The following is a 25,873-nucleotide window of genomic DNA, read 5'->3' as shown; positions in this document are numbered from 1 at the left end:
GCTCAACAAAATAAACTAGCTGAACTGCATGTTTTAATGCTTTCAATTTTTAGTCCAAGTGCTGACAGACCCACTTCCACGCTTTCCCTGAGATGTCACACTATCACTCTAATCCAGGAGCTATTAACTGACCACTCTTGCTTCTACTTCAAAGAACTTCTAACGGATATATAAACTACTTTGCTATTCACCATTGTCTGCAGTGGGAAGATGTGTGTTTCATGTTGAATGTTAAATTAAAGTCCAACTATCTAGTTTTGAATTTGTGTTAATGACATTTTTTCTCTTTGTACCACAGTACAAATGTCTTTGTGCATGACATTCTCCCACCTCTGTTGCCCTGGTAACTACACCCCTGACTTGTTACACTGTAGATAGAATACAAATATTTCATCCAAACCATAACCTTTGAGCATGACAAAGTAATAGCTTTTCTGAACTATGAATATTGCCAGGATTTGAAAGATTATGACATTCACGTTTTCATTTTTAACAGTGGATTATGGGCAAGCTGTTACCATGCATCACGTACTCTATACTTTATTGGCTGTTGTTGTTGAGTGTTTTTTTAAATAAATGTCTTATGTGCCTCACCAGCTGATTGCTGTTCCCCAGCAAGAAAAGGAACCTGGAGTCTCCACTGATTAGGCGGCATTCAAGTTGGGAACTATTAAACTATTGACTGCCAGGTAAGCACTCAGTACCAGGACATGGAATGATTTGTCAAGGCCTATTAACATGTGGGGAATAAGTGATAGTCAGGCAAATAAGCAGCATATCTCACTTCTGGGTGTTTTTTTGTTTGTTTTAGATGCTTAGGTAAATTATTTAGTTAGTGCAATTAAGTTACTAATCAAATAATTATGCCTAAAAATATGTTCTCATCCTCAGGATGTTTTTTAAGTCATGCTTATATTTCAAAAATACAGAAAGTGCACTGAAACGAGTTATTTCAGTGCTTAATTTTTATCACTGCCTCTGGTGCCAAGATAACTCGGAAAACACAGTAAAGAGATGAATCAATTTACTGTTTTATGACAATTAAAAAGAGTTATGCACTTAGCATAACTTGTCATCTATGCTATGCAGTGTCATTATTCATCACAGATGGGTCTAGGATCCGACCTCGGATCCAAGCCGGCAACTTCTCAGACAGATACAGAGCTCAAGTTCCTCCCCTTCCCATAATCCCCTGCTACCTTCTAACCCTCAGATCGAGTTTGCTAAAATAGCTGAAATGCAGAAAATCTGCAACAGGAGCCAAAAAAACTTATCATGAAATACAAGCCACTTCAGCCTAGTCAGAACCCCCAGAGGAAGGGGGAAGGAGGATGGGAATGTGAAGAAGAAATACACTGGATAGCACAGATACCAAGTTATGGTAAGTACATAACTCTATCTGATGCTATCCGTGTCATTATTCATCACAGATGTGTCAGAGTCCCCAGCTACTATGTACCCTGGGTGGCCTCAAGGAAGAATATGCCAGAGCATGGAGGAACCAAAGGAAGCCCTGTTCCTGGATATTAAGCCCAATTTGTAGTGCAAAATGAAAATGAAAGGATTAGACCAAGTCACAGCAGCACAAATCTCATCAAGGGGAAGTCTAGCCAAAAAGGCTGATGATGTAGCAACAGACCTAGCAGAGTGGGCCTTCACTGGTCTGGATAGTTCTAGATGCCGACTAGCATAAATGAAAGAAATGCAATCAGCAATCCACCTGGAAATAGTCACTTTAAAAACTGTCTGGCCGTTTCTGTTCTGAGAAAAAGCCACAGAGTTGGTCCGACTTTCTAAGCAATTCAGTCCTCTTTAAATAAAAATGTAATTGTCTGTAGACATTTAAACAATGCAAGATATATTCCCGTTTATTAGAATAATTAGGAAAGAAGACCAATAGCTGAATCGACTGACTGAGATTAGCTTCAGAGGCCACTACAGGGAGAAAGGAAGGATTTGCTCTAAGGGACATCCTGTCCTTAAGAAAGATCACGAATGGTGGCTTAATGCACAGAGCCTGAAGTTCTGAGACCCTCTTGGCAGAAGTAATGGCTACTAAAAAGGCTGACTTCCAGGAAAGAAATTTAAGATCACATGAACTAGCTGGTTCAAAAGGTTTTTGCGTTAGGGGCTGCAGCACCAAAGTCAAATCCCATGGTGGGGACGGAGCCTTAATAGGAGGTCTAAGAAGAAAAACTCCTTTCAGAAAGGCTTTGCACAATTTGGAAGAAAAGGTAGGCTCACTATTGATATGGAAATTAGAGATGGCAGCTATCTGGAGCTTAATAGTTGAAAAATTCGTCCCATCCTGAAAAAGGGAAGATAAGAAAAGCAAAATATCAGGGATAGGGGCTGAAAAGGGTTCTAGACTCCGTTGTCTGGCCCAAATGGGAAAACCTTTTCCACTTACTGGAATACACTTTCTTAATAGACGGCTTTTGAGAAGCCAAAACAATGCTCCTCATTGGGGAAGGAAGCCTGGACTGTGAAAGGATTACTGAAACTGGAGAAACCATGTGGTTAGATGAAGGGTCCAGAGTTTGGGAAGTGGAAGCCCCCATGGATAGGAAATAAGATCCAGAATAGGATCTAGTAGCCAAGTGGAATCTGCAGATCAGACCTTAGGAAGGAGAACCATGCTTGATGAGACCAGAAAGGGGCAATGAGGATGAGATAGGTCTTCAGGCAAAGAGCTTTCTGTAAGATTTTGGGTATTAGGGGAACAGGAGGATAAACACAGAGAAGACCTGGAGGTCAACTGTGAACAAGAGCGTCCTTGGGTGCCCCCCCCTCTGATAACGGGATCAGGGAAAAGTAATTGCTGCATTTGTGGTTGATTGGGGATGCAAAGAGGTCGCAGATTTGCCTTGCCACTGACGGATTCAGGGACCACTCGTGAGGACTCAAGATGGACCCTGCTGAGTTTGTCAGCTAAAATGTTGGAACTCGCGGCAATATGAGTTGCAAGGAGAAAGAGCCTGTAAGACATAATCCATTCCCACACTCGACCTCCCTGCACAGAGGATAAGACCATGTTCCTCCTTGCTTGTTGATATACCAGACAACTGCCATGCTGTCCGTCTGAATTGCTACAGTCCCCAGAGGGAGGCATTCCTGAAAGGCTTACAACATTAGAGGGACTGCTCTCATCTCTAGGACATTTTTGTGCAATTTGGTCTTGTAACAGACCACGTGCCTTGAACTATCCTGTCATGAAAATGCCCACCAAGCAGGGAGGCATCCCATCACTTGTGGCCTTGGGCAGGGGAAGACAAAATGGCCTGCCTAGAATTAGGTCCTGAGGCTGAATCCTCCAAGCAAGATGATTCCTGCACACCCGATTCAACTTTACTATCATTGATATGGACTGTGATAGAATGATCAACTGAATGGCAGCTGCCATAGAGCCTAGAGTTTTGAGAATGGAATGAACAGGCGGGCATGCTAGCTCCAGAAAAAAAGTGACTTGATCCCGAATGAGTGTACCCGGCGGAGAGGCAGCACTACAGACTCTGATATAGTGTCCAGCAGAACTCCAATGAATTCCAAATTATGGCTCGGAACTAGATTCGACTTGGGTAGATTCATTGGGATACCTAAATGCTGGAATAAACTGAGGACATATCTGGTCACCAGAGATAGTCGATGCATCATGGGAGCCACGAGGAACCAATCATCCAGGTATGGAAAAACCTGGAAACCTTGTAGCCAGAGATGAGCTGCCACCACCACCATACATTTGGTAAACATCCAGGGGGCTGTGGTGAGTCCAAAGGGCTCTGAACTGATAATGATTGGCTAACCAAAAGTGTAAGTGTCTCCTGGAGCATTTGTCGATCTTTATATGATAGTACGCATCCTAGAGATCCACTGTGCACATCCAATCGTCCTTGTGCAAGACAGGCAGAATGGACTGTACAGTGACCATCTGGAACTTGGACTTCTTAACAGAAAGGTTTAGCCCGCTGAAGTCCAGAATTGGACGCAAGTCCCCCATCTTTTTTGACAACAAAAAGAAACCTCAGTAAGTTCCAGACCCTGATTCTCCTGTTGGGACCTCTTGAATGGCTCTTTTTCGATGGAGGTCTTGGACCTCAGGATAGGCCAACTCCCTTTGGCTGTGTGGTATATCTGGGAGGGAGTTCCTAATTGGGGGGGGGGGGCTGAGAGAAGGGAATGGAGAAACCCCTTGAAATAATTTTTAGCATCCACTGATCGGAAGTGAGAGTTGTCCAGGCTAGAGGGTGAAGACAGAGATGACCCCCGACTGCCTCCAGGGCAGAACACTCGGGCAGTGCCTCAGAAGCCCTGCAAGGGCTTCTCTGAGAAGGGTTCTCAGGATCCCTGATTTTGCAGACGCCCTCTGCCCCAAGGGCAACATCTACCATTGAATCCCCTGCCTAAGTCTGTGGAAGAGGATTCTTGGGGAGTGTCCTGAAAGGAAGACTGAGTCCTCGGGAACCAAAGCTTCTTACTGCCCCTCTGGATCTTAGAAAAGGACCTCTGGGGGGCAATTTATGCTTGCTGTCTAGTAGCAACATTACAACAGTAATTACACATTAACAAAATAAAATACAAAAAAAAAAAACAAATATATACATTCAATATTTTAGGGCATGGATTATAATCTTAAGAAATGTCATAATCCATGTTCCAAATACGCATGCAAAATAAAACAAACATTTTATGTTAAAGCTGTCTGGAGTCACACCTTCTGAACACTCCATAACTTCAAAGAAAGTCATATTTTTGACTCATATTTTGGTTCTTTCCTCATAAAATTTGTGGTTTTCTGGCAAAATGTTGAGGACTAAAGTCACTAAATAATGACAAACATTTGAGTTTCAAGCTTCAAATCCTTTCATGCTAATGCAAAACCTATTATTCTACCAACTTTGTAAGTTTATAACAGCAATATTTAAAATCTACCCCAGATTTTGGGCCTTTGTTTCCTCATTATTTCTAACTTTGTCCAGATTTCTTGGACTAAATGGTTGAAAGGTGTGCTTGGAGTCCTGAATGCATGTGCATTTACTAACTAAATATTTTTCTTTTGGAGTTGACATGGGATTAACATTCATGCAATAGCAAGACATCTGCACCAATCTATACTCAATAAGTAATACAAGGAGTACATAGTATTAATGGAAACAATTTACAGAGTGCGCAATGACCGGTGAAGGAAAAAAATGACTGGCATCTCTAGAGCTGATCACAGACCTGTTTGCATCAATAGGACATACAGTTTTTTTATTTAGTTCTACTTAACTGGGAAGGCTGACTGACTCGTATCCCACCTTCAGCAAAGACCCAGGGACAAAAGCTATAAAGGTTACAGTTAACACAAATTACAGTATACAAAATCCACATAAGCTACATCTAGCATACAACTCTACACTGTTTACACATTTTAATAGAAAACATACTTTCCAGAAATAATACATTTTTTTTAGTATCTTCTTGCATCCAAAACTTGCAGGTAGGTGAAATTCACTGTTCAAAACTGCTCAGAGGTTTCTGTGCATATGAATGCCTGCTTTGGCATATATTGGCATCATCCAGGAATGGTTCCCTGCATTATGCTTACAAGGGGCCAGAAGAGGCCCTGGTTCCCCGCAATAAACAGCATTTTTTGTATATGTGGCTCATGCTAAGTATTCACAGAAATTCACAAATACAACACAAGAAAACTAGAAGTAAATGTTTTATAGATGAGTAAAGCTATGACTTTCTAAATGAATGAAATCTGCATGAAGAAAATAATGTGGTTTAAGACAGTCACTTCCACATCACATCTTGCCACAAAGTTTAGACTTCCAACATCTGGTATGCTAGCCTCCTGCACAGTCATTTTTGTGTATTCTGTACTGCCTAGTGATGAACACATACCACAGCTACACGTTTTCCGCATAACGTACTCACACAACATAAAACAGTGAGAGGGCTGGCACTTTCAGAACAGCTTTCCTAACTTCCCAACCACCACTGTAAAAGTAAGACTTGCAGGTAGAAACTTTTGTTAAATTATTTATTTTTCAAGCAATATTTATCTTAAGGATCAACATTTCTTAAACAGCCTTCCTCAAATTGCTGTGAAACCCAAGGATCACACATTGTTTAAAAAAATCAGTACATATAGATATATATCTATATATACTGTATATCTACATATTTAATCTATATATATATATATATATATATATATATATATATATATATATATATATAAAAAAACACTGACTATCTATATATAAATATATACACACACACACACAAACACATCGAGCTATGCAAGTATTAACACACTGAAATTATATGCACTTTAAAGTCTGACAAGAAATCAAGGCTTACCATCACTTGTTTTTCTGGTTACTGTCAGCCACTCTAGAGAGACATGAAAACCACTTCCCCTTTCATCCACTTCATCCTTTTCCACTCGAAGCAGAAGGATTTCAACTATATGCTCAGTAGATTTTACATAGCAGTTACTGTAGATAACAGTGAAAGGATCTCCCAGGTCCTGATTAAACATAATCTGCAAGAAAGTAAATGTACATAATGTAGTCACGAATCATTTTAAGTGATTGACATAATCATAACATTAATTCCCATATACAACAAGGGATATTCAAAAGTTCTGAATTAGTACTCGAGAAAATGAAAACAGTTAGTTAGCAACAAAATGAGCACCATGAGGAACACCACAGCATAATGAACCAAAAGTATACAAAAACAAATGATGGGCACACAGTGGAACATAGGAATAATACTAGGCAAGTGGCCAAGGAAGCCAAAAGGTGTCTTAGTCAAATATACTTTTAGGTAGAAACTTAACCCGATTTTTAAGTTCACTTCCAAAATCAAAAAGGGCCATGTAAGACAACTCTTGGGTACATCTGTGTCTACCCATCCAATTAGACTAGCATCAAAGCTAACCCAAGTTGTACTTTCTTAGTCAATTAATGGTAACCTATACCACCAGCAAGTTTTATTCATCGATGTAGATTCAGGTCCCTAGAGCCACTGGTTTTGCAAAGAAATAGGAGGTCAAACAGGATAAGGTCTTTCATGCTTGAAAAACAAGACATGGGTCACCTTGGAGTAGTTGGTAAGGCTACTAAGTATAAATAAAGTCATGCTAATCTACATGGCGAGTCAAAGGATTTAAGGCCTTTAATTTTCTTGGTCAGAATTTTTTTGGCCTTTCCAGTTGAGCGATATGCTTAGATTTATATATACTAAAGGGGGAGGGGGGGCACTTGAATTTGATTACAGGCCTGATAAGGGAAGGTTACAACAGTAAGATGACCTTGTTGGATCTTGAGGATATTTCCTTGCAAATTAACTGGCCAGACAGAAAGACTTCCTGACTGTGGTGGAAACATGATGACCAACTGAGAAAAAAATAGTTGCCCACATAAGTACCCAGGTCTCTTATGACCACATCTATTGAAATAGCAATACCACTTATAAAATATGAAGCTGGAGAAGATTTTATTTTTGGTGAGTGCTATTGTGTTGTACTTTTTTGCATTTAGCTTGACGATTGATTTTTGGTACACCAACTATATGTATATTCTTAGCCCTTGCTGGAGTTGTTTTTTATCTGTGGATGAGTGGATAACAGTGACTTGTTTGCAATCATCAGCAGACTTGGTCAATCATAGCTTCTGGGATACTGGTTTGGATAATAATAACCAAGCACTCTTCACAGCACAAAACAGTTTATTCAACAACAAAGCTTTCAGACATGTAGTCCTTCTTCATTGTTTAAAACAGTTTAAAACAATCTGCCATTTAAATATTTATTTAAAATAAAACACATGACACAGCCCATCCTATCACATAGCAACACTAATTAAAATACTAATTTTTATATTAAAGATAAATACATCATAAATCTTGCAAATTAAATTCATAAAAATTAGAACTAATAAAGAATAAATTAAAAGAGGCAGAAAATAAACCATAAAGCAACTTCCAATACATAAAATAAAATCATGTAATCATGTGTTGCTTCAATTTTAAAACTGGTTTTAGAGTTACCTGTTTATTTAAACCTGGATGTGCATCAGCTTGCATGCGAGCAATCCATTCATATTCCTTTATATCTAATTTATTAACAATATCCCCACGTAATTTTTTGATATTGGCTTGGATGCCTGTAAAATAAATACTGAAGAGGAGAAGGTCCAGCAACAAACGTGATACTTCCCTAGTTCCAATTTTATGTTCAGAAAGGCTACTGTGAACTTTCACAGCATGGAATCTATTGGCTAGACAATTTGCAATCCAATGGAAAACACAAAGGTTTATGTTATTCTTCAATAACACTAGCATGTGTGATAATGTCACAAACCTTAGACAGGTCAAAATACATAGCATGCACTGAGTGGCCACTGTCCATAATCTCTGTAACCTTTTCAAAAAAGCTTACTAGGTTAAGGAGGCAGAACCTTCCCCCATCATTAAGCTGAATAATCAGTTAAGTTGCTTGTTTGTAGACATGTGTTCTGCTATGACACGTTCCATGGCTGTGCACACAAGTTTGATAAGTTTACCCAGGTCTGTAAAGAGAGACAACCTTGTGTAATGGTGTCACAGTGGCTGTTCTCCAAGCATCAGGCAGAAGCACTGTTGAAAGGTTGCGGCTGAACAGTTTCAGGTGTGGCTCAGATAGTGCATACCTGGCACTGATGAGAATGCAATCTGTCATGTTGTCTAGTCCTATAAAGGTATTATTTTTAGCCTTTGGCATGGATTCTGAAACTTTGTTCTAAAGTGACATCAAGAGAAATTAAACTTTCGGGGATGGTGGGGACAACAACATGGCTCCTTCGTGCACATTTATCATGTCTTTATTTGTTGTACTATATTGCCCAGGCTGAGCCTAAAAATGATCAGCTTTAAATTAGTGCTCTACCCGGGTAAACACACACACATACATACGAATGCATAAATGAATAGGTGGCGTAAAGTTAACAAATACATTTGTCTGCAAATGTATTAACTATATCCTTGGGATCAGAAATGTAATATTATTAATATTATGATGATGGAGTTCGGTGCATTTTGGTTAATTATTCCTTATTTCCTGATATAATGAAGAAAGCCTTCCTTTGGTACCTTTAGTAACCATAACATTCTACTCCTCTTTACATTTTCTACGTTCCACATTTGCATGTTTTAATCTGGACTTGAGATAAGGGGATTGGGATTTCTTACAACTTTTCATTACTTTTCTAGTTTTGCTATATAGTTTATTAGCATAAAAGTTCTGCCAGTGAGGTTTATTTCTGAATTTAATGCTGCATTTTAGGACAGTCAGACACTGACTTCTCTATCCAACTAATTAGGTGTTGGTAAAAGTCGGTGGTGACTTTGGTATCCCTTTCAGTGGGGTCCATTTGTGGATGAATGTTGTGAATTTTGGCTGACTCTTCAACAAGCTTAAGAAGGTTTGCCCTGGAAAAGTCCCTAAAGATGGTCTCATTTGGTGGGAGAATGGTGCCATTATGCCTATGGGGGAAAATGACTGATAAGTGATTGGGTTTATTCAAGGATAAGGAAATATGGGGTGACATGTCAAACGGGATCATGAAGCAAAAAGATTAATCGGCTACTTCTATCTGATTTATAAGAGATGTATCTGCATCACTGTATTTTTCTCACTGAAAAGCCATCAAGAACATATTTATTCTGTAAATGGTTCATCTCCCACTGAGTAACAAAATAAAGCCAAATGCAAAACTTGGGAAAAACAAGTAAATGCCATAAAGACAGTGACCAGACACCAGAACTAAACTCAAGAGCCTGGAGCTGTGTAAAGCAGAAACCTTAACCACTGAGCCACTGTGCTACCCATTAAGGGGCCAAAGCCTCAAAGTGATAGAGGAAATCACTTTCTTGACCATTCTATCCAAAAACACTGGGTTATTGGCAAGCGAAAATATTGCTGTGGTCTCTGGTAGCTATGACAGACTGAATAAATAACACATGAATCTGCCCTGGCATGCTTTGTCGGGCTATCAGTCCACTTCAAGAGTGATTTCTTGAGGGTAGCACCATCAATCAGGAGCAGACAGAGCTGAATCCTGACGTTTCAAGCAATATAAACAGCCTGCATTTGGACAGATTTCAAGGGAGAAAAGACTCAAACTTCCTCATCCTTCTAGTCCAAATACTGGTCTAATCTATTTTGGGGAGAAGGCAAAGGAGCTACTATCCAGACCACAGATGACCATATCAGCATGAGCACCTCTCCAAAAAAGAAGTCATATGGATGACTCATAAACCTTGTCAATCTCACAAATGAGGTCCTCAGGACTCTGAGAAATACCATGGAAAGGATAAGAAGAGGGAAACACTCCACTACCCTTAACTTCAGCAGGCAGCAATTTACACATGCTGAGCACTACAGATAATGAGAAAATGAAAGGAGTTTGCTAGATGCCACTGATACAGCCCTGATCCCAGGAAAGTACAAACCAGCAGCATTGAGTGAGATCTTCTGCAAGTTATAAACCAGTTGCCCAACAAGGCACTCATGCACCAATGAGATCAGCTTCTGCAATATTCAAAAAACACACACACATGTGTGCATGTACACACCTGATGTCATGAGCACCCCTGCACATGGCACAGCAAGATCCCAACTCTGCCTGGCAAAAATGTAGACTCTGCAAGCCTGAGTTCTACAAGCAAGCCTTTGCTGGGGGACTCAAGGGCCCACTCTGTATGAAGTGGATGGTTGCAGTGATGTTCAAGTTCTGAAACCCTCTCAATTATTTCCAAACGTGCCTGCCAAGGGTACAACTTGTCAGCCAAAGGGATTCCTCACTAGCTGTGGGACAAAAGGTGGCACACAAGTACTTTAAAGTCATCATAAGGAAAACTTTGAGGAAGGTTTCGTCAGATGCCTACCCTGCAAATCCCTTATGCTCTCCTGTCTATCCAGCACTGGCTTGAGATAATATGAGGAACCATTCACCAGATACCCACAATAGCTGATACCCAAAGGTGCCACCGTGTCTGCAGGGAAGTATGCCTTCACTTTCTTCAGTCTTTTCCTGCAGGCATTCAGGCAGAAGCACTGACAACTGAGCACCAGTTCATGTTATCTCTCTCTCCCAGGCAGAACAATTAGTGTTGGTGCAGGTCCTAGTTTATGCTCAGACAAACCACATGGGCATGTTGGCAGCTTTAACTTCCTAGGAATCAAGCTAATTTTTTTTTTTGAAAATACATCTTGCTGAGGTCTTAATGGGACATTACAAGGAACAGACGGAAATATGAGGCAAAAAAAAAAACAGAGGCATTCTGCAAAATCAGAGACAGCTGAGAGCATCTATGCCCTCCTCCCGCCCACACACATACATATACACACAGGCATGTGCACATGCAACCATCAATTACAGACACTTGTATGACTGTAACTGCAGACCTTTGATGTCTAATTGCAGTCATGTGAATGAATAAATACATAATTGCCACACATCAACTCATCTTTTTGGCTCACTACTATACTGCAACCAAATAACTCTCACAATCATATGTTAAGAATAAAGGAGAAATATAAAAAATAATGAGACATAAGACCAAAATCAGGGATAGATATTGTCTTTATCTACTAAAAGTTGATGGAATATGTTTGCATAAGTACTTTTATATCCCAAATGGAATCCAAAAAAAATCCCTCAGGCAGAGCGCAAATGGAGGCGGAATGGGGAAGAAAGAGGTAATTGGAAACATATTTTTGTGGAGTGCACTGAGTTGGCAGACTTTTAAAAAAATCCCTGCAGACAACTCTGTCAGACATGTTGGGTGAGAAAATTGGTGTAACTAAGGAAAAGATTTTTTGATACAGAATCAGAATTGATTATACATGCTAAGGCCTTGCTGAGTTTAATTATGGTGGCTGCCAAAAAAAAAAAGCAATTACTAGAAAATGGAAATCAAAGTAAAAACCAACCACACTAGAGGTAGTGAATTTAGTAACAGAAAAATACAACTGGAAGTGGGATCTTTAGAAAAGAGAGGAGTAATAGCAAATTACATAGAAAAAATGGGAATTGTGGGAACAATGCATGCAGAATGTTTTGGAAGAGGTTTAAGAGAAGGCAGACATTGGATAAGCTATATAGTGGTCGACTGACAATGGCTACAGAGGATTATAAGTGATGTATAATGTTTGCAAATGAAAATATGCCAATATGGTTTGTTCGCATTTATATAAATGTATGACTGCCTATGTCATAAGTGATAATTCAATAAAGATGTTTCTTGTTTACATAAAAATAAAAAAAAAGCTGTTGGAATAACAGGCATTGCATTATCATGTTTTTTCTGAAGGATATTAAGTCTAGCAATCACATTTCTCTCATTATTTAGCAATTGCAGTCCTTACTGACTGAGAACATCACACATTTTACAAGAAAACAGACTAAATTTTGAAGCAAAAACAGAGAGAAATTTGAGACATTTTATGCCACCCACCATATTTTTGAACTTCTTTGTTCAAGACTTCTAGACAAAGCTAACAATTAAGGGGCAAAACACTGACATTTAAATATAATCATAATTCATTAAAAAAAGTTAACAGAGTAAGAGGTATTCCATAAACGTGTATTTTCTGAACAATAAGAAGTATGAAACTATGATGTCCTAATTTATCTGACTGTAATCTTCAATGGTGTATCATAAAATAAAATATTTTTCAAGGGAAAGAGAAAAAATGCTGCAAAATCAGGAGAGCTGAGAGCATCTATTCCCCCAGCACATACAAACACACACAGCCTCCCAACACATACACACGTAACCACCAACTACAACCACTTGTATGACTGAGACTATACACCTTGAAAGTTTGACTGTGATAAATGAATGAATAAATAAGTGCCACAGAGGAATTTATCTTCTCAGATCACTGTCAGAGTAAAATGTGTGATGACTGCAACCAAATACCTCTCAACATCTTAGCAGGAAAACTCCATCCTAGAAATAAAAAAAAACATGTTTTTCACTTCATGTTTGTTGTCTGAGCTATTTTAACACCTCACTATCACTTTCAGTGCTTCCTAAAGAATTGTAATGTTTTTCCAGAAAAGGTTGCCAATGGGGCTTGACATATAAACATGATCTTGTTTTTCTTCAACCCTTTCTCTTTCCCATAATCCACTTCAAGTCTGCTTTATATGAGTCATGCTAGACATACGAAAGTAGTGGTGTATTCCCAGCCCACTGACACATAATGGGATTAGTGTCAGTTACAGTCATCTTATTACCTCCTTTAACAGGACTGCTGCTTTTTTTCCTGGAATGACCCTCATTTATGTGAGTCTCACAGCCCGTTTTACACTATACTAAGGAGTTATACAGCTGCAACCAAAAAAAGTAGCTAAACTGCAGGTCTTTCTTCAGTGTCCATTTGTAGTCCAAGACAAATAGACAGTTGTTGTTGTTGTTGTATCTTTCGGCTTTTCCCGGTTAGGGGTCGCCACAGCGGAACTCCGGTCCGCTAATGATTGGCAGTAGATTTTTACGTACCGAGTTGCCAGCCCTGACGCACAACCTTCAACGAAGGTACGCCCATTCACGCATGTCTCCACACAGAAGACGCTTTAGCTGAGAATCGAACAGGGCAACGTCTTACTGTGAGACGACAATGCTACCGCAGCACCACCACCGCAGTTTTTCCAATAGACAGTCCCCTCCATTATTTCTGGGATGTCAAAACTGTCACTGCACTTAGAGATCCTTGTAGTTTCCTATGTGACAGCCTCTAATGGAAAGGAAGAGATCTGAAAAAAATTCTGCTCCCCAGTGCCTGCAGTAGAAAATATGATCAAGTTTCTATTTCTTAACTTTGGATAAAAAGAAGTTCTGTTCTTAACATAACTTTCCACATATGTTGCCCATCTCGACTTTTATTCTCACTTATGGGTTGGATGCGATGAATCGAATCCATCTCGGCCTTTCTAGTAGCTCGAAGACTTCTGCAAAGCTTGTTCATAGCTGTGTACTAGGCTAATGGCCCTGGAGGCTTTATAAGCCTAGCCCATAGAAGTGCCCTGGCATCGTGCCATCTGACGTTAGTTCCCAATGCCTCTATCGAGTAGAGCCACTGGAGTGATCCTGCCTCTATCGAGTAGAGCCACTGGAGTGATCCCTGGGGTGAACTTTCTATTTCCCATCCACTCAAGATTTCTCATGAAGAGGGAGAGTGAGGTGCTCTATTCCATAGTATGGGCAGCCTCTGGGTTATGAACCTGTCCCTCCAGCATGTTCTGTTGATTGTGGTAATGAGGTTGAGGTCTCTGGCGTGTGTGGTGCAGAGGGATTGGGATTTTTTTAGATGTAGCATTTCAAACAAAGCTGGGTCAGACACAGCTTTGTAAGTCAAGCACGATATGAGACAGAGAAAAGCTGGAGTTTTTTGAGTCGGTCCATGTAGGACATGTGTTTAAGGCCTAGGATCCTCTTCATGAGGTACTTCTGTTGCCTTTCCAGCTGTTGCATATGTCTAGTGAGGTACATGCCAAATGGGGCATTATACTCTACGATTGGCCTAATGAGGGAAGAGTAGAGAGAGATGATGACCTTTTTCTTCCTGGATGCAAAACCCTTAGTAATGACATGTGCCACATAGAAGGACTTCCTGACCACAATGGCAATGTGGTGGTCGAAGGCGAGATTGCTATCAACCTGTATCCCCAGATCTCTTATAACACCTTCAGTGTGATCCCATCGATGTGTTAATTAGTGGGAACCGACGACACATTTTTTGGCATTAAGCTTAAGGCCATGGTTTCAACACCAGTCAATGGTCTCAGTAAGGCCTTTCTATAGGATGTCTACATCACTTGGGGAGCTAATAATGGCTCCCAGCTTGCAGTTGTCTGCGAACTTGGTCAGCCAGAGTCCCTCCATGTTGCCCTGGACTTCTGAGAAGTAGATGCCAAACAGGAGAGGACCCAGGACCGATTTCTGTGGGACTCCACTTGTGACTGGTCGGCAGTCTGACTTGGAGTCTGTTACTTTCACAATATGGGTTCTATCTGAGAGCCAATTTGCAACCCACCTGGTGATATAGGGTTTGATGCCTAGTTTGGTGAGTTTATCAATAATTCCTGAGTGGGGAATGGTATCAAAGGCCTTGGCCAGATCAAGGTAGGCTGTATGAACTGCCTTGCCCTCATCCACAGCTCTGGTGACTGACTCAAAGTCAACCAGGTTGAGCAGGCATGATCTACCTTTCACAAAACCAAAGTGCGTGGAATCTAGAGATTGGAGATTCCCTATACTCTTGTTGATTAGGTCCATGATGATGCGCTCCATAGCCTTACATATCAGACTCGTCAGGCTACTGGGGTGATAATTTCCAGGGTCTGTAGTTGCTCCCCTTTATGGAGAGAGATGACTGTAGTAGTGCACCATTCGGTAGGGACAAAGCCTGAGGTGATGCTGTGACTGAACAGGGCACACAGATGTGGTGCCAGTTCACTTTGTAGTTTATGTAGAACACATCCAGGGATATTGTTGGGTCCCATGGAAGCTGTACTCTTGGCCTTGGACAAGCAGCTTTAACATGTGCCACAGAAATGCTGGGTGCCTGGCATTCATCTGGTATTGTGATTGGTTCTTTACGGGGGGAGACAGGGGTAAAGTTGGCAATGAATCTGTCGGCCAGTATGTTGGCAATATCTGTTGTCTCATAATAGGAAGTACCATTGTGCAGTAACTCAGAGCAAACCTGTGTATTGCCATGGAGATTCTTGATATAACTATAGCAGGCTTTGTGGCTGTTTTTAGTGTCTGCTGCAATTCTACCTTCATAGTTGACTTTAAATGTTTTGATGAGGAATCTCAACTTTTTGTTGAGGCTAATAAGGGAGTTTTTCCAGTCTTGGGATTTCACTTTTTTCTGCAACAGCTTCTTCCTTCTGTTGTATAGTTTATTTATGGCAGGGGACCACCAGATTGGATTCTTTTTTTTTGGAGGAGAGTGTCTTGGTTCTGTTGGGTATGGCTAGTTCCATGCATTTATGTATGTGTTCGTACAGTGCATTGGTGTATGATTTGGCAGTCGTGTGTATTTTCCATTGACATGGGTGCCGTGAAGTTAGCCATCTCTGTTTTTAGGAGCCCAAAGTCAGCTTTGGAGAAGTTTTTCATGGCTGTTACCTTTGTGGGAGGTATGGGTGAGAAGTGGATTTCCATGGTGATTAGTTTGTGGTCGGATCTAACCAGGGAGGACTTGACTATTGGTGCAGAGCAATGGTTGCCCATGTTAGTAATAACCAGGTCAAGGATGTTGCTTCCTCTAGTGGTAAAATGAGCTGGTCCAGGACACTGGAATTGATGAATTCCAGGAAGCGTTGGGCCAGTGTACTGGTGCATGAATAGTTCTCCCAGATGATGGAGGATAGCTGAAGTCACCTAGTATGAAAGTGTTGGGTTAGACCCTAACAGTTTCCAGAGTGCTTAGGAACGTGGAGTGAAAGTCTTGGGACATGGCTGGGGACCTATAGCAGGCTACAACCTGAATCACCGTCTTACACAATGTTAGTTGTATCTGAAGTATCTCAGATGCATTATGCTGGGCTACTACTCTGGAGGTGTGCATATCCTTTATGAATATGGAGACACCACCGCCTTTGGAGCTTTGGTCCATATTCTGGGGCCAACAGGTGTGGAATGGGTTATAGCCTGGTAGCGCACGGGTGGTTTCTGCTGCTTTAAACCAGGTCTCCACTACAGCACAACTGTCGATGTTCTCCATTTTGAGGAGTGCTTCGAGCAAGTGCATCTTGAGATTTACACTTCTAGCGTTGAGCAGCATGACTCTCAGATTGCATTTATTTATAGCTGTTATGGTGGTAAATTTGGTCTTTGGAACATCACCTAAAAAGGCACTATAGGGGTGGCAAGAGCCTTAGCCAGTATCTGGAAACCCAGGGGTGACAGATGCAGGCCATCTCTGGCAAATCATCATCAATCATATCATCCCAGGCAGACAGATACTGGATCTCCTTAGAATGACACCAGAAACTTAGCCAATTGTTGAAGTCAATCATTTTCTGCTTGTACTGCGGTATCATTCCGGACGGTAGGATGCTGCTCAGGGCTAGGGTCATACCTGCCCAGGCCACATAATCAGAGAGCTCCTCCATGTCTCTTGTCATGTAGTCCAGGGAGGTGCGTCTCAGGTCATTCACACCCACACAGACAATGACAGAGTCATACTTGTGCTTGTTGTGGAGTGACCTGAGTGTGTGTGTTATGTGTCAGATTCTCGCACCTGATAGACAGCTGACTGTTACCTTCTCCTTATTCAACCTAGTAAGTGGGACATCAATGTGCCTCACCATCAAGTCACCTATGATTAGTGTATTGGGGAAGCTGTTTTGCCTTAGGGGCTTAGGTTGAGGGGTACACTGTGTAGGCGTGCTATGTGTCTTGTGGTTTTTGTGCTGTGTTGTGGTTTTCGAGTGCGTTTCTGCCTTGGAGGTCTCTGCTGCTTGGGTAGAATTCTATTGAGAGCCTCCACGAAGGTGGGTGTGTGATTTCTGTTTTTATGTGAGAGCTGTGATGGTGGGTGTTCTGGAGGGCTATGTGTTGAATGTGGTGTGATGCAGGTGTTGACCTTCTCTTGACCTGCTATTCCGATCTTGGCTTGAGATTGCATGGCTTCCAGTTTGGATATATAAGTGTATCTCTCACAAGTCTGAGTGTTGGGAGGTAAGAGGAGAGGGTTGTCTGTGTACATGAGGCAGTTGCTACACTGCCTCAGAATGCCCAAGTTCCCCAGGTTAACAGGAGAAAGCACAGGGAACTGACCTAAGAGGGATGGTCATTATTACTAAGTATTAGAGCTGTTTCTTTATATATTCCTTTTGCAGGAAAAATGTCACTCAAGGTGTCTGAGTCTGTACAGAGCACTGCCAGACACCTGAAGGGAAACTAATGCATAGACCCTGAAAATTTAAGGATGAAGTATTTTGGCAGATATTGTGAAGTTAGAAAGAAATCAAGCAGTACTTACTGAAAAATAAAGAATTAGCTTGTCAAGAATGATGAGAATAGGGGAGTTTCATGAATGGCTACTCCCTGACTACTACTCATGGGCTTGCTTCCCTACCCATAATGCAGTTTTCCTATTTCCACAGATCTTGTCTGCCCACCCAAGAATAAAATGAGCTATACACTCAGTATTGGTCTCTTTCTAGGACAATGTCTGACTCGCTGAGGCTATGGAAGTCCCAGAAACCAATGCCCATTCGATCTTCCAGAAGTTGGGTTTGGAGGGTGGCCTAATGGTTAAGGTATTTGCCTTACAAACACAATGTGCAGGGTTCGAGTCTCACAAGGGATATTTGGCTAGGCTTAAAATGGCTCGCAAGGGCAGTTAGCCTAGTACTAATCTATGAACCTAAGTTTTGGAAGGGGGTCGGGGGTGGTTTGTGAGAATAAAGGTCGAGATGGACAACACACATGAAACGTTATGGTAAGAACATAACTTTATGTGTTGTTGTCAATCTCGCTTTTATTCTCACTGATGGAACCACGTCCCAAGCAATGTAATTCCATGGAAGAATACTCCTCAGAACCATAGAACCAAAGGAAGCCCTACTCCTGGAAGCCAAATCCACTTTGTAATGAGTAATAAAAGCATGCAGCTTAGCCCAAGTTGCTGCAGCACAGATACTTTCCCATGAAAGTCTTGCTTGAAAAGCTGCTGAAGTCGCAACTGATCTAGTGGAGTGTGCTTTGACAGGAAATGGAAGGGGTTTGCATTTTGAAGAGTAGATATATATATATATATAGATATATATGCAAAGGGCAAACCATCTGGACAATGTAACTTTCGAGACTGGTAATCATTTTCTGGTCTCAGTGTAAGATACAAAAAGTTAATCTGATTTCCTAAATTGTGAAGTCCTCTGCAAGTAGAAACACAATGGCCTATGAACATCCAAAACATGTATAGAGTATTCACCTTTGTTTTGGTAATTAGGAAAGAAAACAGGTAACTCAACAGTTTGGTTTAGGTTGCTTTCTAACACGACCTTGGGAAGAAAGGAAAGATTACTACGTAACAACACTCTATCCTTACGAAAAATTAAATATGGGCATTGGACAAAAGAGCTTGTAGTTCTGATAGTCTTCTAGCTGTGGTGATAGCTACCAAGAATAATGTTTTCCATTAGAACTTTAAATCACATGTCGCTGAAGATTCAAATGAATGATACTTGTTAAAATGAAATTAAGATCCCAGGGTGGCACTGGATTCTTATATGGAGGTCTAATCATTGCTGTTACTTTTAAAAAAGCTCTGCAGTGTGTGTGTGACATAAGGTAGGAACCATTTTCTCCTACATGGTAATTTGAAACTGCAGCTAACTGGACCTTAACAGTATATGCAGCCACATTTTCATGAAATAGTTTTGCTAGGAATTCCAACATAGAATGAATGGGTGCAGAAAAAGGACACTACGGTTGTGTACACTTAGCATAAATGTAGATGTTCGAGTGTATTCACTGTTGCAATCATCACATTTGGGTTATCTGCCTGCAGGTAGCCCTCAGCTGGCCTGAATACCAGAGTCTCTAGATTTCTGCATCGGATGCTGTCTCTTCTTCCATGACGTCAGGTAGTGAGGGGTATAAAAGATGCAGCCGACGCCATTACATCAGTTTTTCTTACCCCAGATGTCAGGTGCCCCCACAATAGGAAACAATTATATGGGTATGGTACACCCCCATCAAAAAGTAAATACACCAGAAAAAATAAATATACTAAACAAAAAGGAAAGATAGAGCCAAGAGAAGTCAGAGGGCTGGGGGGAGGGTAACCAGGACTGCAACAGTGAATACACCCGAACATCTACATTTATGGTAAGTGTATACAACTGTATTATGTTCTTTGTGTTTCACTGTTGCAGTCATCACATTTGGGTTGATTCCCAAAGCTAAGGAAGGGAAAAGGAAGTTAAAGAGCATTAAGGCCAGCTATTAAGCCCTGCAAGACTGCAGTGGCAAATCCAGCTCTGGATTCAGAGAAGATAGGCATGTGGTAATGCTTGGTGAAGAAATTTACAGAGCTCCAGGTAGCAGCTTCTAGGATGTCCCTGGTAGGGACTTCTCTGAGAAAAGCTGCAGAGGTAGATGTAGCCCTGGTGGAATGGTGGGGTAGGTTTTCCATGGTGCCTGTAGCAGAAATGAATGCAATGGGCTATCCATTTGGAAATGGTTTGCTTTGAAATGGCCTTCCCCTCTGTCCCTGCAGCAAAGCCAACTAGCAGCTGTTCAGAATTTCTCAGAGGCTTAGTCCTGTCCAAATAAAAATCTAAGTTGTCTGTGCACATCCAGAGTGTGCAGTACTCATTTCCCTTTTAATTTTAACTCTGCTGTTGCAGCTGGCTCAAAGTGGGGAAGAGTGAGCATTTCCAATACAAAGTTAAGGTCCCAGGCTGGAGTGGGAGCTCTCCTTGGGAGGGGGGGGGGGGTATCTTAAATTTTTGACCCCTCTAAGGAATTGTTTTAGCAAGAGGTGAGAGAAGAGGGGTGGCTCAGTATTATACTGTGCTGAAATGGCAGAGGCATGAATTTTAACTGACGAGAAGGATAGGCCCTTGTGGAGCATTTCTGTTAAGTACTGTAGAATATGAGGTAAGCTGGGCACCGTTGCGCCCATCGCCTAAGCCTGGCTCCAGGAACAGTATCTTTTCCACTTTTCAGCATAGGATTTTCTAGTACTAGGCCTCCTTGCCTCCAGAATGACATCCAGCACCTGCTTACTGAGGGATGCTAGAGGAGAGCTCAAAGAAATAGCCAGGCTGCAAGGTTCAGGGTTTGAAGATGAGGGTGTAGAATCTGGCCCATCTGCTGGGACAGCAGGGAAGAGGTCTGAGGCAGGTGCCATGGTTGCAGCAGTGTCAAAAATGCGCAAGAGGGGGTACCAGTGCTGGCGTGGCCAGTCTGGTGTAATCAGTATTGTCCTTGGCTTGTCCTGTTTGATCTTTAGTAGAACCTTCAAGAGGAGAGGCAGAGGGGGAAAGGCATAAACAGAGAGGCTTTCCCAGGCAAAGGACAGGGCATCCACTTTCCAAGCTTGACTGTGAGGAGTTCTTGTGCAGAATTTGTTCAATTGGTAGTTCTGAAGGGGAGGCAAACAGGTCTACCTCTGGAGTCCCCCATTTGTTCCTCAAGAGGTTGAATATTTTGGGTTCTAGTTTCCATCCGCGTGGGTCCATGAGATTTTTGCTTAAGTCATCTGCCAGTGAATTTAGTTTGCCTGGCAGGAATTGAGCTTGTAGGTGTACTTGGTAGCTCAAGGCTGTACTCCACAGAGCCATGGCTAGTCTGCAGAGAAGGTACAATGGGTTCCCCCCTGCTTGCTTGTTTATGTACCACATAACTGTGGTGTTGCCTGTCTTTTCCAGTAGTTGTTCTGGAAGAATACGGTCTTTGAAGGCGGTCAGAGCATTCTGTACCGCTAACATTTACTTTTGATTGATATGCAGGTGTATCTGACTCAGGTTCCATTTGCCCTGAATGCACTGCCCTGCCATGTGAGCCCCCCATGCATAGTCTGATGCGTCTGTTGTTACGGTTTGGGCGGCAGAGTATACAGTGAAAGGGAGTCCCTTGTTGTGGTAGCAGGCCTCTGCCCACCAAAAGAATTCTGTCTTCATGTAAGGAATGATAGAAATCATTGTTTCCAGGTCCTGAGAATGTTGACACCATAGGTTTTTTAGATACCATTGGTGTTTCCTCATATGCAGTCTTGCATATGGAATTAGTAGAATGCAAGAGGCCACGAACCCCAGGGATTGCAGTATTTCCATTGCAGATAGCTGGGGGTTTGTGGCCAATAGTTTGAAGTAGGCTTTCAAATAAACTTGTTTCTTTGGAGTGAAGAATGCCATCTGGGAAGTTGTGTTCAAGCTTGCCCCCAGGAATACAATCTATTGGCAGGGTACTAGGTGAGATTTCTTTTCGATGATAGTGTACCCCAGTGAGGTTAGAAGTTTCTTTACGAATGCCAGGTGTTGTAATAGCAAGTCCTGACTTTCTGTCTGAATCAAACAATCATCCAAGTATGGGTAAATCTGAATATTTCTCTGCCTGCAAAATGCAATGACTGGAGCTGGACACTTTGTAAATACCCCGGGCGCAGTAGATAAGCCAAAGGGAAGTGCAGAGAACTGATAGTGCATGAAGCCTACCCTGAAGCGTAGGTATTCCCTGCAGGACTCCCTTATTGGGATGTGCAGGTAAACTTCCTTTAAGTCTACGGTTGCCAGCCAGGCATCCTTGGCTAACAAAGGAAGAAGCTGTTGAATAGAGAGGTCCAGGATAAGACTCCAAGAGTTGTCTTTTCTGGGTACCAGAAAAAGTCTTTAATAAAAACCTTGTCCTCTTTGTTCTGCTGGGACAGGATGAATAGCCCTGATACTGAGAAGAGAGAGAACCTGCTGTTGGGCCTCCGCCCATTGATTTGGGGGTAGGTCTGGCCAACAATTTGGGGTTGGTAGTGTGTCGAAGTGGAATCTGTATCCTTGGGAAAAAGAAGTTATGTCTTGCCATATTGTTCCATCTGTATTGTTGATCCTCGTTCAGTCATTACGTACGGGTATCGCCAAGCTCGCATCAGCCACAAACTCTCGAGCTAAAACTCTCACCCAGAATTCCCCTCTCCCTGTTACCTCAGATTGTGTTTGCAAGTCAAAGGAAGGTAGAAGCTACCTCTGGTCAAATGACCTAAGAGAACCGGATGGTGAGATCCACTAGAAACCACTGGCGGGGGAAGGAGGGAGGGTCGTAATGATTGGACGAGGATCAACAATACAGATGGAACGTTATGCTAAGATATAACTTCTTTATCTGACATTGTTAATTCTCGTTCATTCCTTACGTACGGGACAGAGTCCCCAGCTACCTCTATTCCTGGGAGGCTCTCATGTAAAGATATCCCTGAGCACCATAGAACCAAAAGATGCTCTTCCCCCGGAGGCCAAATCCGATTTGTAATGATGGATGAAGGTATGAGGCATAGCCCAAACTGCAGCTGCACAGATGTCATGTAAAGAAGCTCTGGCATGGAAGGCAGCAGAAGTTGCCACCGACCTTGTCGAATGAGCCTTTATGGTAATCGGCAATGGAATATTACGTTGTGTATAAATGAAGGTCACAAGGTCTTTCAACCATCTAGCCAATGTGACCTTAGCAACAGCACATCCTAATCTAGGTCCAGAATAGGCCAAAAATAACTGGTCTGATTTACGAGAGGCCTTAGTCCTGTTCAAGTAGAAGCATAATTGCCTGTGAATATCTAAGGTATGTATGCAATACTCTCCTTTGTTTGAATGATTGGGAAAGAAAACTGGAAATTCAATGGTTTGATTAATGGACATTTCAGAGATCCCTTTTGTCAGAAAGGAAAAAGAAGTTATGTCTTACCATAACGTTCCATCTGTATTGTTGATCCTTGTTCTGTCATTACGCATGGTTATCAGTTCCAACCTCGGAACCGAGCCGGCCATTTCCCAAGCTCGCATCTGCTTCAAACTCTCGAGCTAAATTCTCAACTACAACCCCCCTCTCCCTGTTACCTCAAATTGAGTTTGCAAGTCAAAGAAGGTATAAGCTACCTCTGGTCAAATAACGTAAGAGAACCAGATGGTGATATCCACTAGAAACCACAGGAGGGGGAAGGTGGGAGGGTCATAATGACTGAACGAGGATCAACAATACAGATGGAACGTTATGGTAAGACATAACTTCTTTATCTGATATTGTTAATCTTCGTTCATTCCTTACGCATGGGACAGAGTCCCCAATGGTTTGATTAATGGGCATTTCAGAGATCACTTTTGGCAGAAATGATGGATTAGTTCTCAGAGATACTCTATCTCTATGAAACATCAAGTATGGACACTTGATACATAAAGCTTGAAGCTCAGAAATACGTTTGGCAGAAGTAATGGCGACCAAAAACAAGGTTTTCCCATGACAAATGCTTGAGGTCTCAAGAAGAGGCTGGTTCGAAAGGCGGCATTGTCAGAGCTTGTAGAACTAATGATGAATCCCATGGTTGAATAGGTTCTCTAAAAGGTGGCTTCAGATGATTCACACCTTTTATGAAGGTCTTGCACAATTTGTGGGACATAAGAGAGGAATCTTGGACACCCTCATGAAAATTAGAAATTGCAGCCAAATGAACTCTAATGGTAGAGGCCGATAGACCCGATTGGAAAAGGTCGGCCAGAAAGTCTAGTATTATCAACGCTGGTGCTGAGAAGGGATCTACTTGTTTATCTTTCAGCCAACAGGTAAATCTTTTCTACTTGCTCAGATAAGTAATTCTAGTGGAAGACTTATGAGATGCAATGAGAATGTCACCTACTGGTAAAGAAAGATCATTCTGCCTGGAAATCAAGGGAACTGGAGCTGTGAGCTTCAGGCTGTTCAAGTAGGGATGAATCAGGTTCTGTGGATGTGAGATCGACTATGGATTCTCTATCCAACCCCGGAGTTGGTCTAGTAGGTGAGACCAAGGGAAGGGGAACCAAATCTGTCGAGGCCAATATGGTGCTGTGAGGATCACCTTGCTCTTCAACCGACGGGCTTTCTTCAGAAACAAAGGAATGAGGGGAAAGGGTGGAAATGCATAAAGAAGACCAGAGGGCCAATCGTGGACTAGAGCATCCCTGGGTGACTGTCCCGGAGGGGAAATCAGGGCAAAGTAGTTGCTGCATTTGTAGTTGGTCGGGGATGCAAAGAGGTCGCAGCAAGGACGGCCCCAGTGGTGTTAGATCTTCGCCGCTATCAAAGGATTCAGAGACCACTAGTGAGGTTGAAGAATGCACCTGCTGAGTCTGTCTGCTATCACGTTGGAACTCCCGGGAATGTGCGTTGCTAGAAGAAAATGGTTGGTAGCCATCGCCCATTGCCATATCCTCATGGCCTCTCAACAAAGAGGGTAAGATTTGGTTCCACCTTGCTTGTTGATGTACCAGACCACTGCCATGTTTGAATCGCAATTGTCCCAGACGGCATCAGGGAATGGAATGGTTGTAACATCAGAAGCATCACCCTCAGCTCTAGAACATTTATGTGCAGATGGGCCTCTAGTTCTGACCAAGTGCCTTGGACTGTCTGTCCCTGACATAGCCCCCCCCCCCCCCATCAGGGAGGCGTCCGTGGTCACTGTGGCCTTGGGTTGCTGGGGGGAAAAGGGACGAGACCATTGTGACAGATTGTGTGTCATCCACCAATTTAAATCCTGTTTGCACCTGTGGGTTACTCGAATCATGGTTGAAAGGGATACCATTGGTTGAGCAGCAGCCATTGTGGAAGCCTCATATGAAACCTGGCCAGGGGGACAATGTTGATGGAGGCTGCCATGGAACCCAACAGCAGTAGAATCGAGTGAGCCATGGATTTCTCCCTTGAAAGGATTTGAATCAGTTGTTGCTTTATCCTTAAAATTCTGTGCTCTGGAATGACAGTTCTGCAGTTCTTTGTGTCTAAGATAACTCCTATGAATTCTGTCGACTGAGATGGGGTGAGATTGGATTTTTGCCAGTTTAAGGTTATGCCTAGCCTTTGTGGAGTGAGGAGAGAGTATGCCAGGGCTTCTTCCAGTAGATATCTGGTGGGGGCGTAAATGAGCCAGTCGTCTAGGTATGGAAACACCTGGAATCCTTGAAGTCGCAAGTGAGCTGTGACAACTGCCATGCACTTTGTGAACACTCTGGGGGCTGTAGAGAGTCCGAAGGGCAGTACTCTGAACTGGTACTGACTGGCTCCTGCACGGAAGCACAGAAATCTTCTTGATGGCCTGTCCACTTTTATGTGGTAGTACGCA

The 25,873-nt window shown here is 42.1% G+C and overlaps 1 protein-coding gene across 1 annotated transcript in view; it reads right to left on the bottom strand.

The window, feature by feature from the left end:
• The window catches only part of NUDCD1 (NudC domain containing 1), a 1,696,974-nt gene that overhangs the window by 943,150 nt on the left and 727,951 nt on the right, over positions 1–25,873 (bottom strand). The window contains exon 4 of the mRNA XM_044065757.1: positions 6,352–6,535. Coding sequence (XP_043921692.1) covers positions 6,352–6,535 — 184 coding nt within the window. The remainder of the gene's footprint in view (positions 1–6,351; positions 6,536–25,873) is intronic.

The sequence above is a fragment of the Protopterus annectens genome, chromosome 3.part0 (genome assembly GCF_019279795.1).
Source record: "Protopterus annectens isolate FY-2018-M chromosome 3.part0, PAN1.0, whole genome shotgun sequence".
NCBI classification, from domain to species: Eukaryota; Metazoa; Chordata; order Ceratodontiformes; family Protopteridae; genus Protopterus; species Protopterus annectens.
This window is presented reverse-complemented; position numbering and strand designations above follow the sequence as displayed.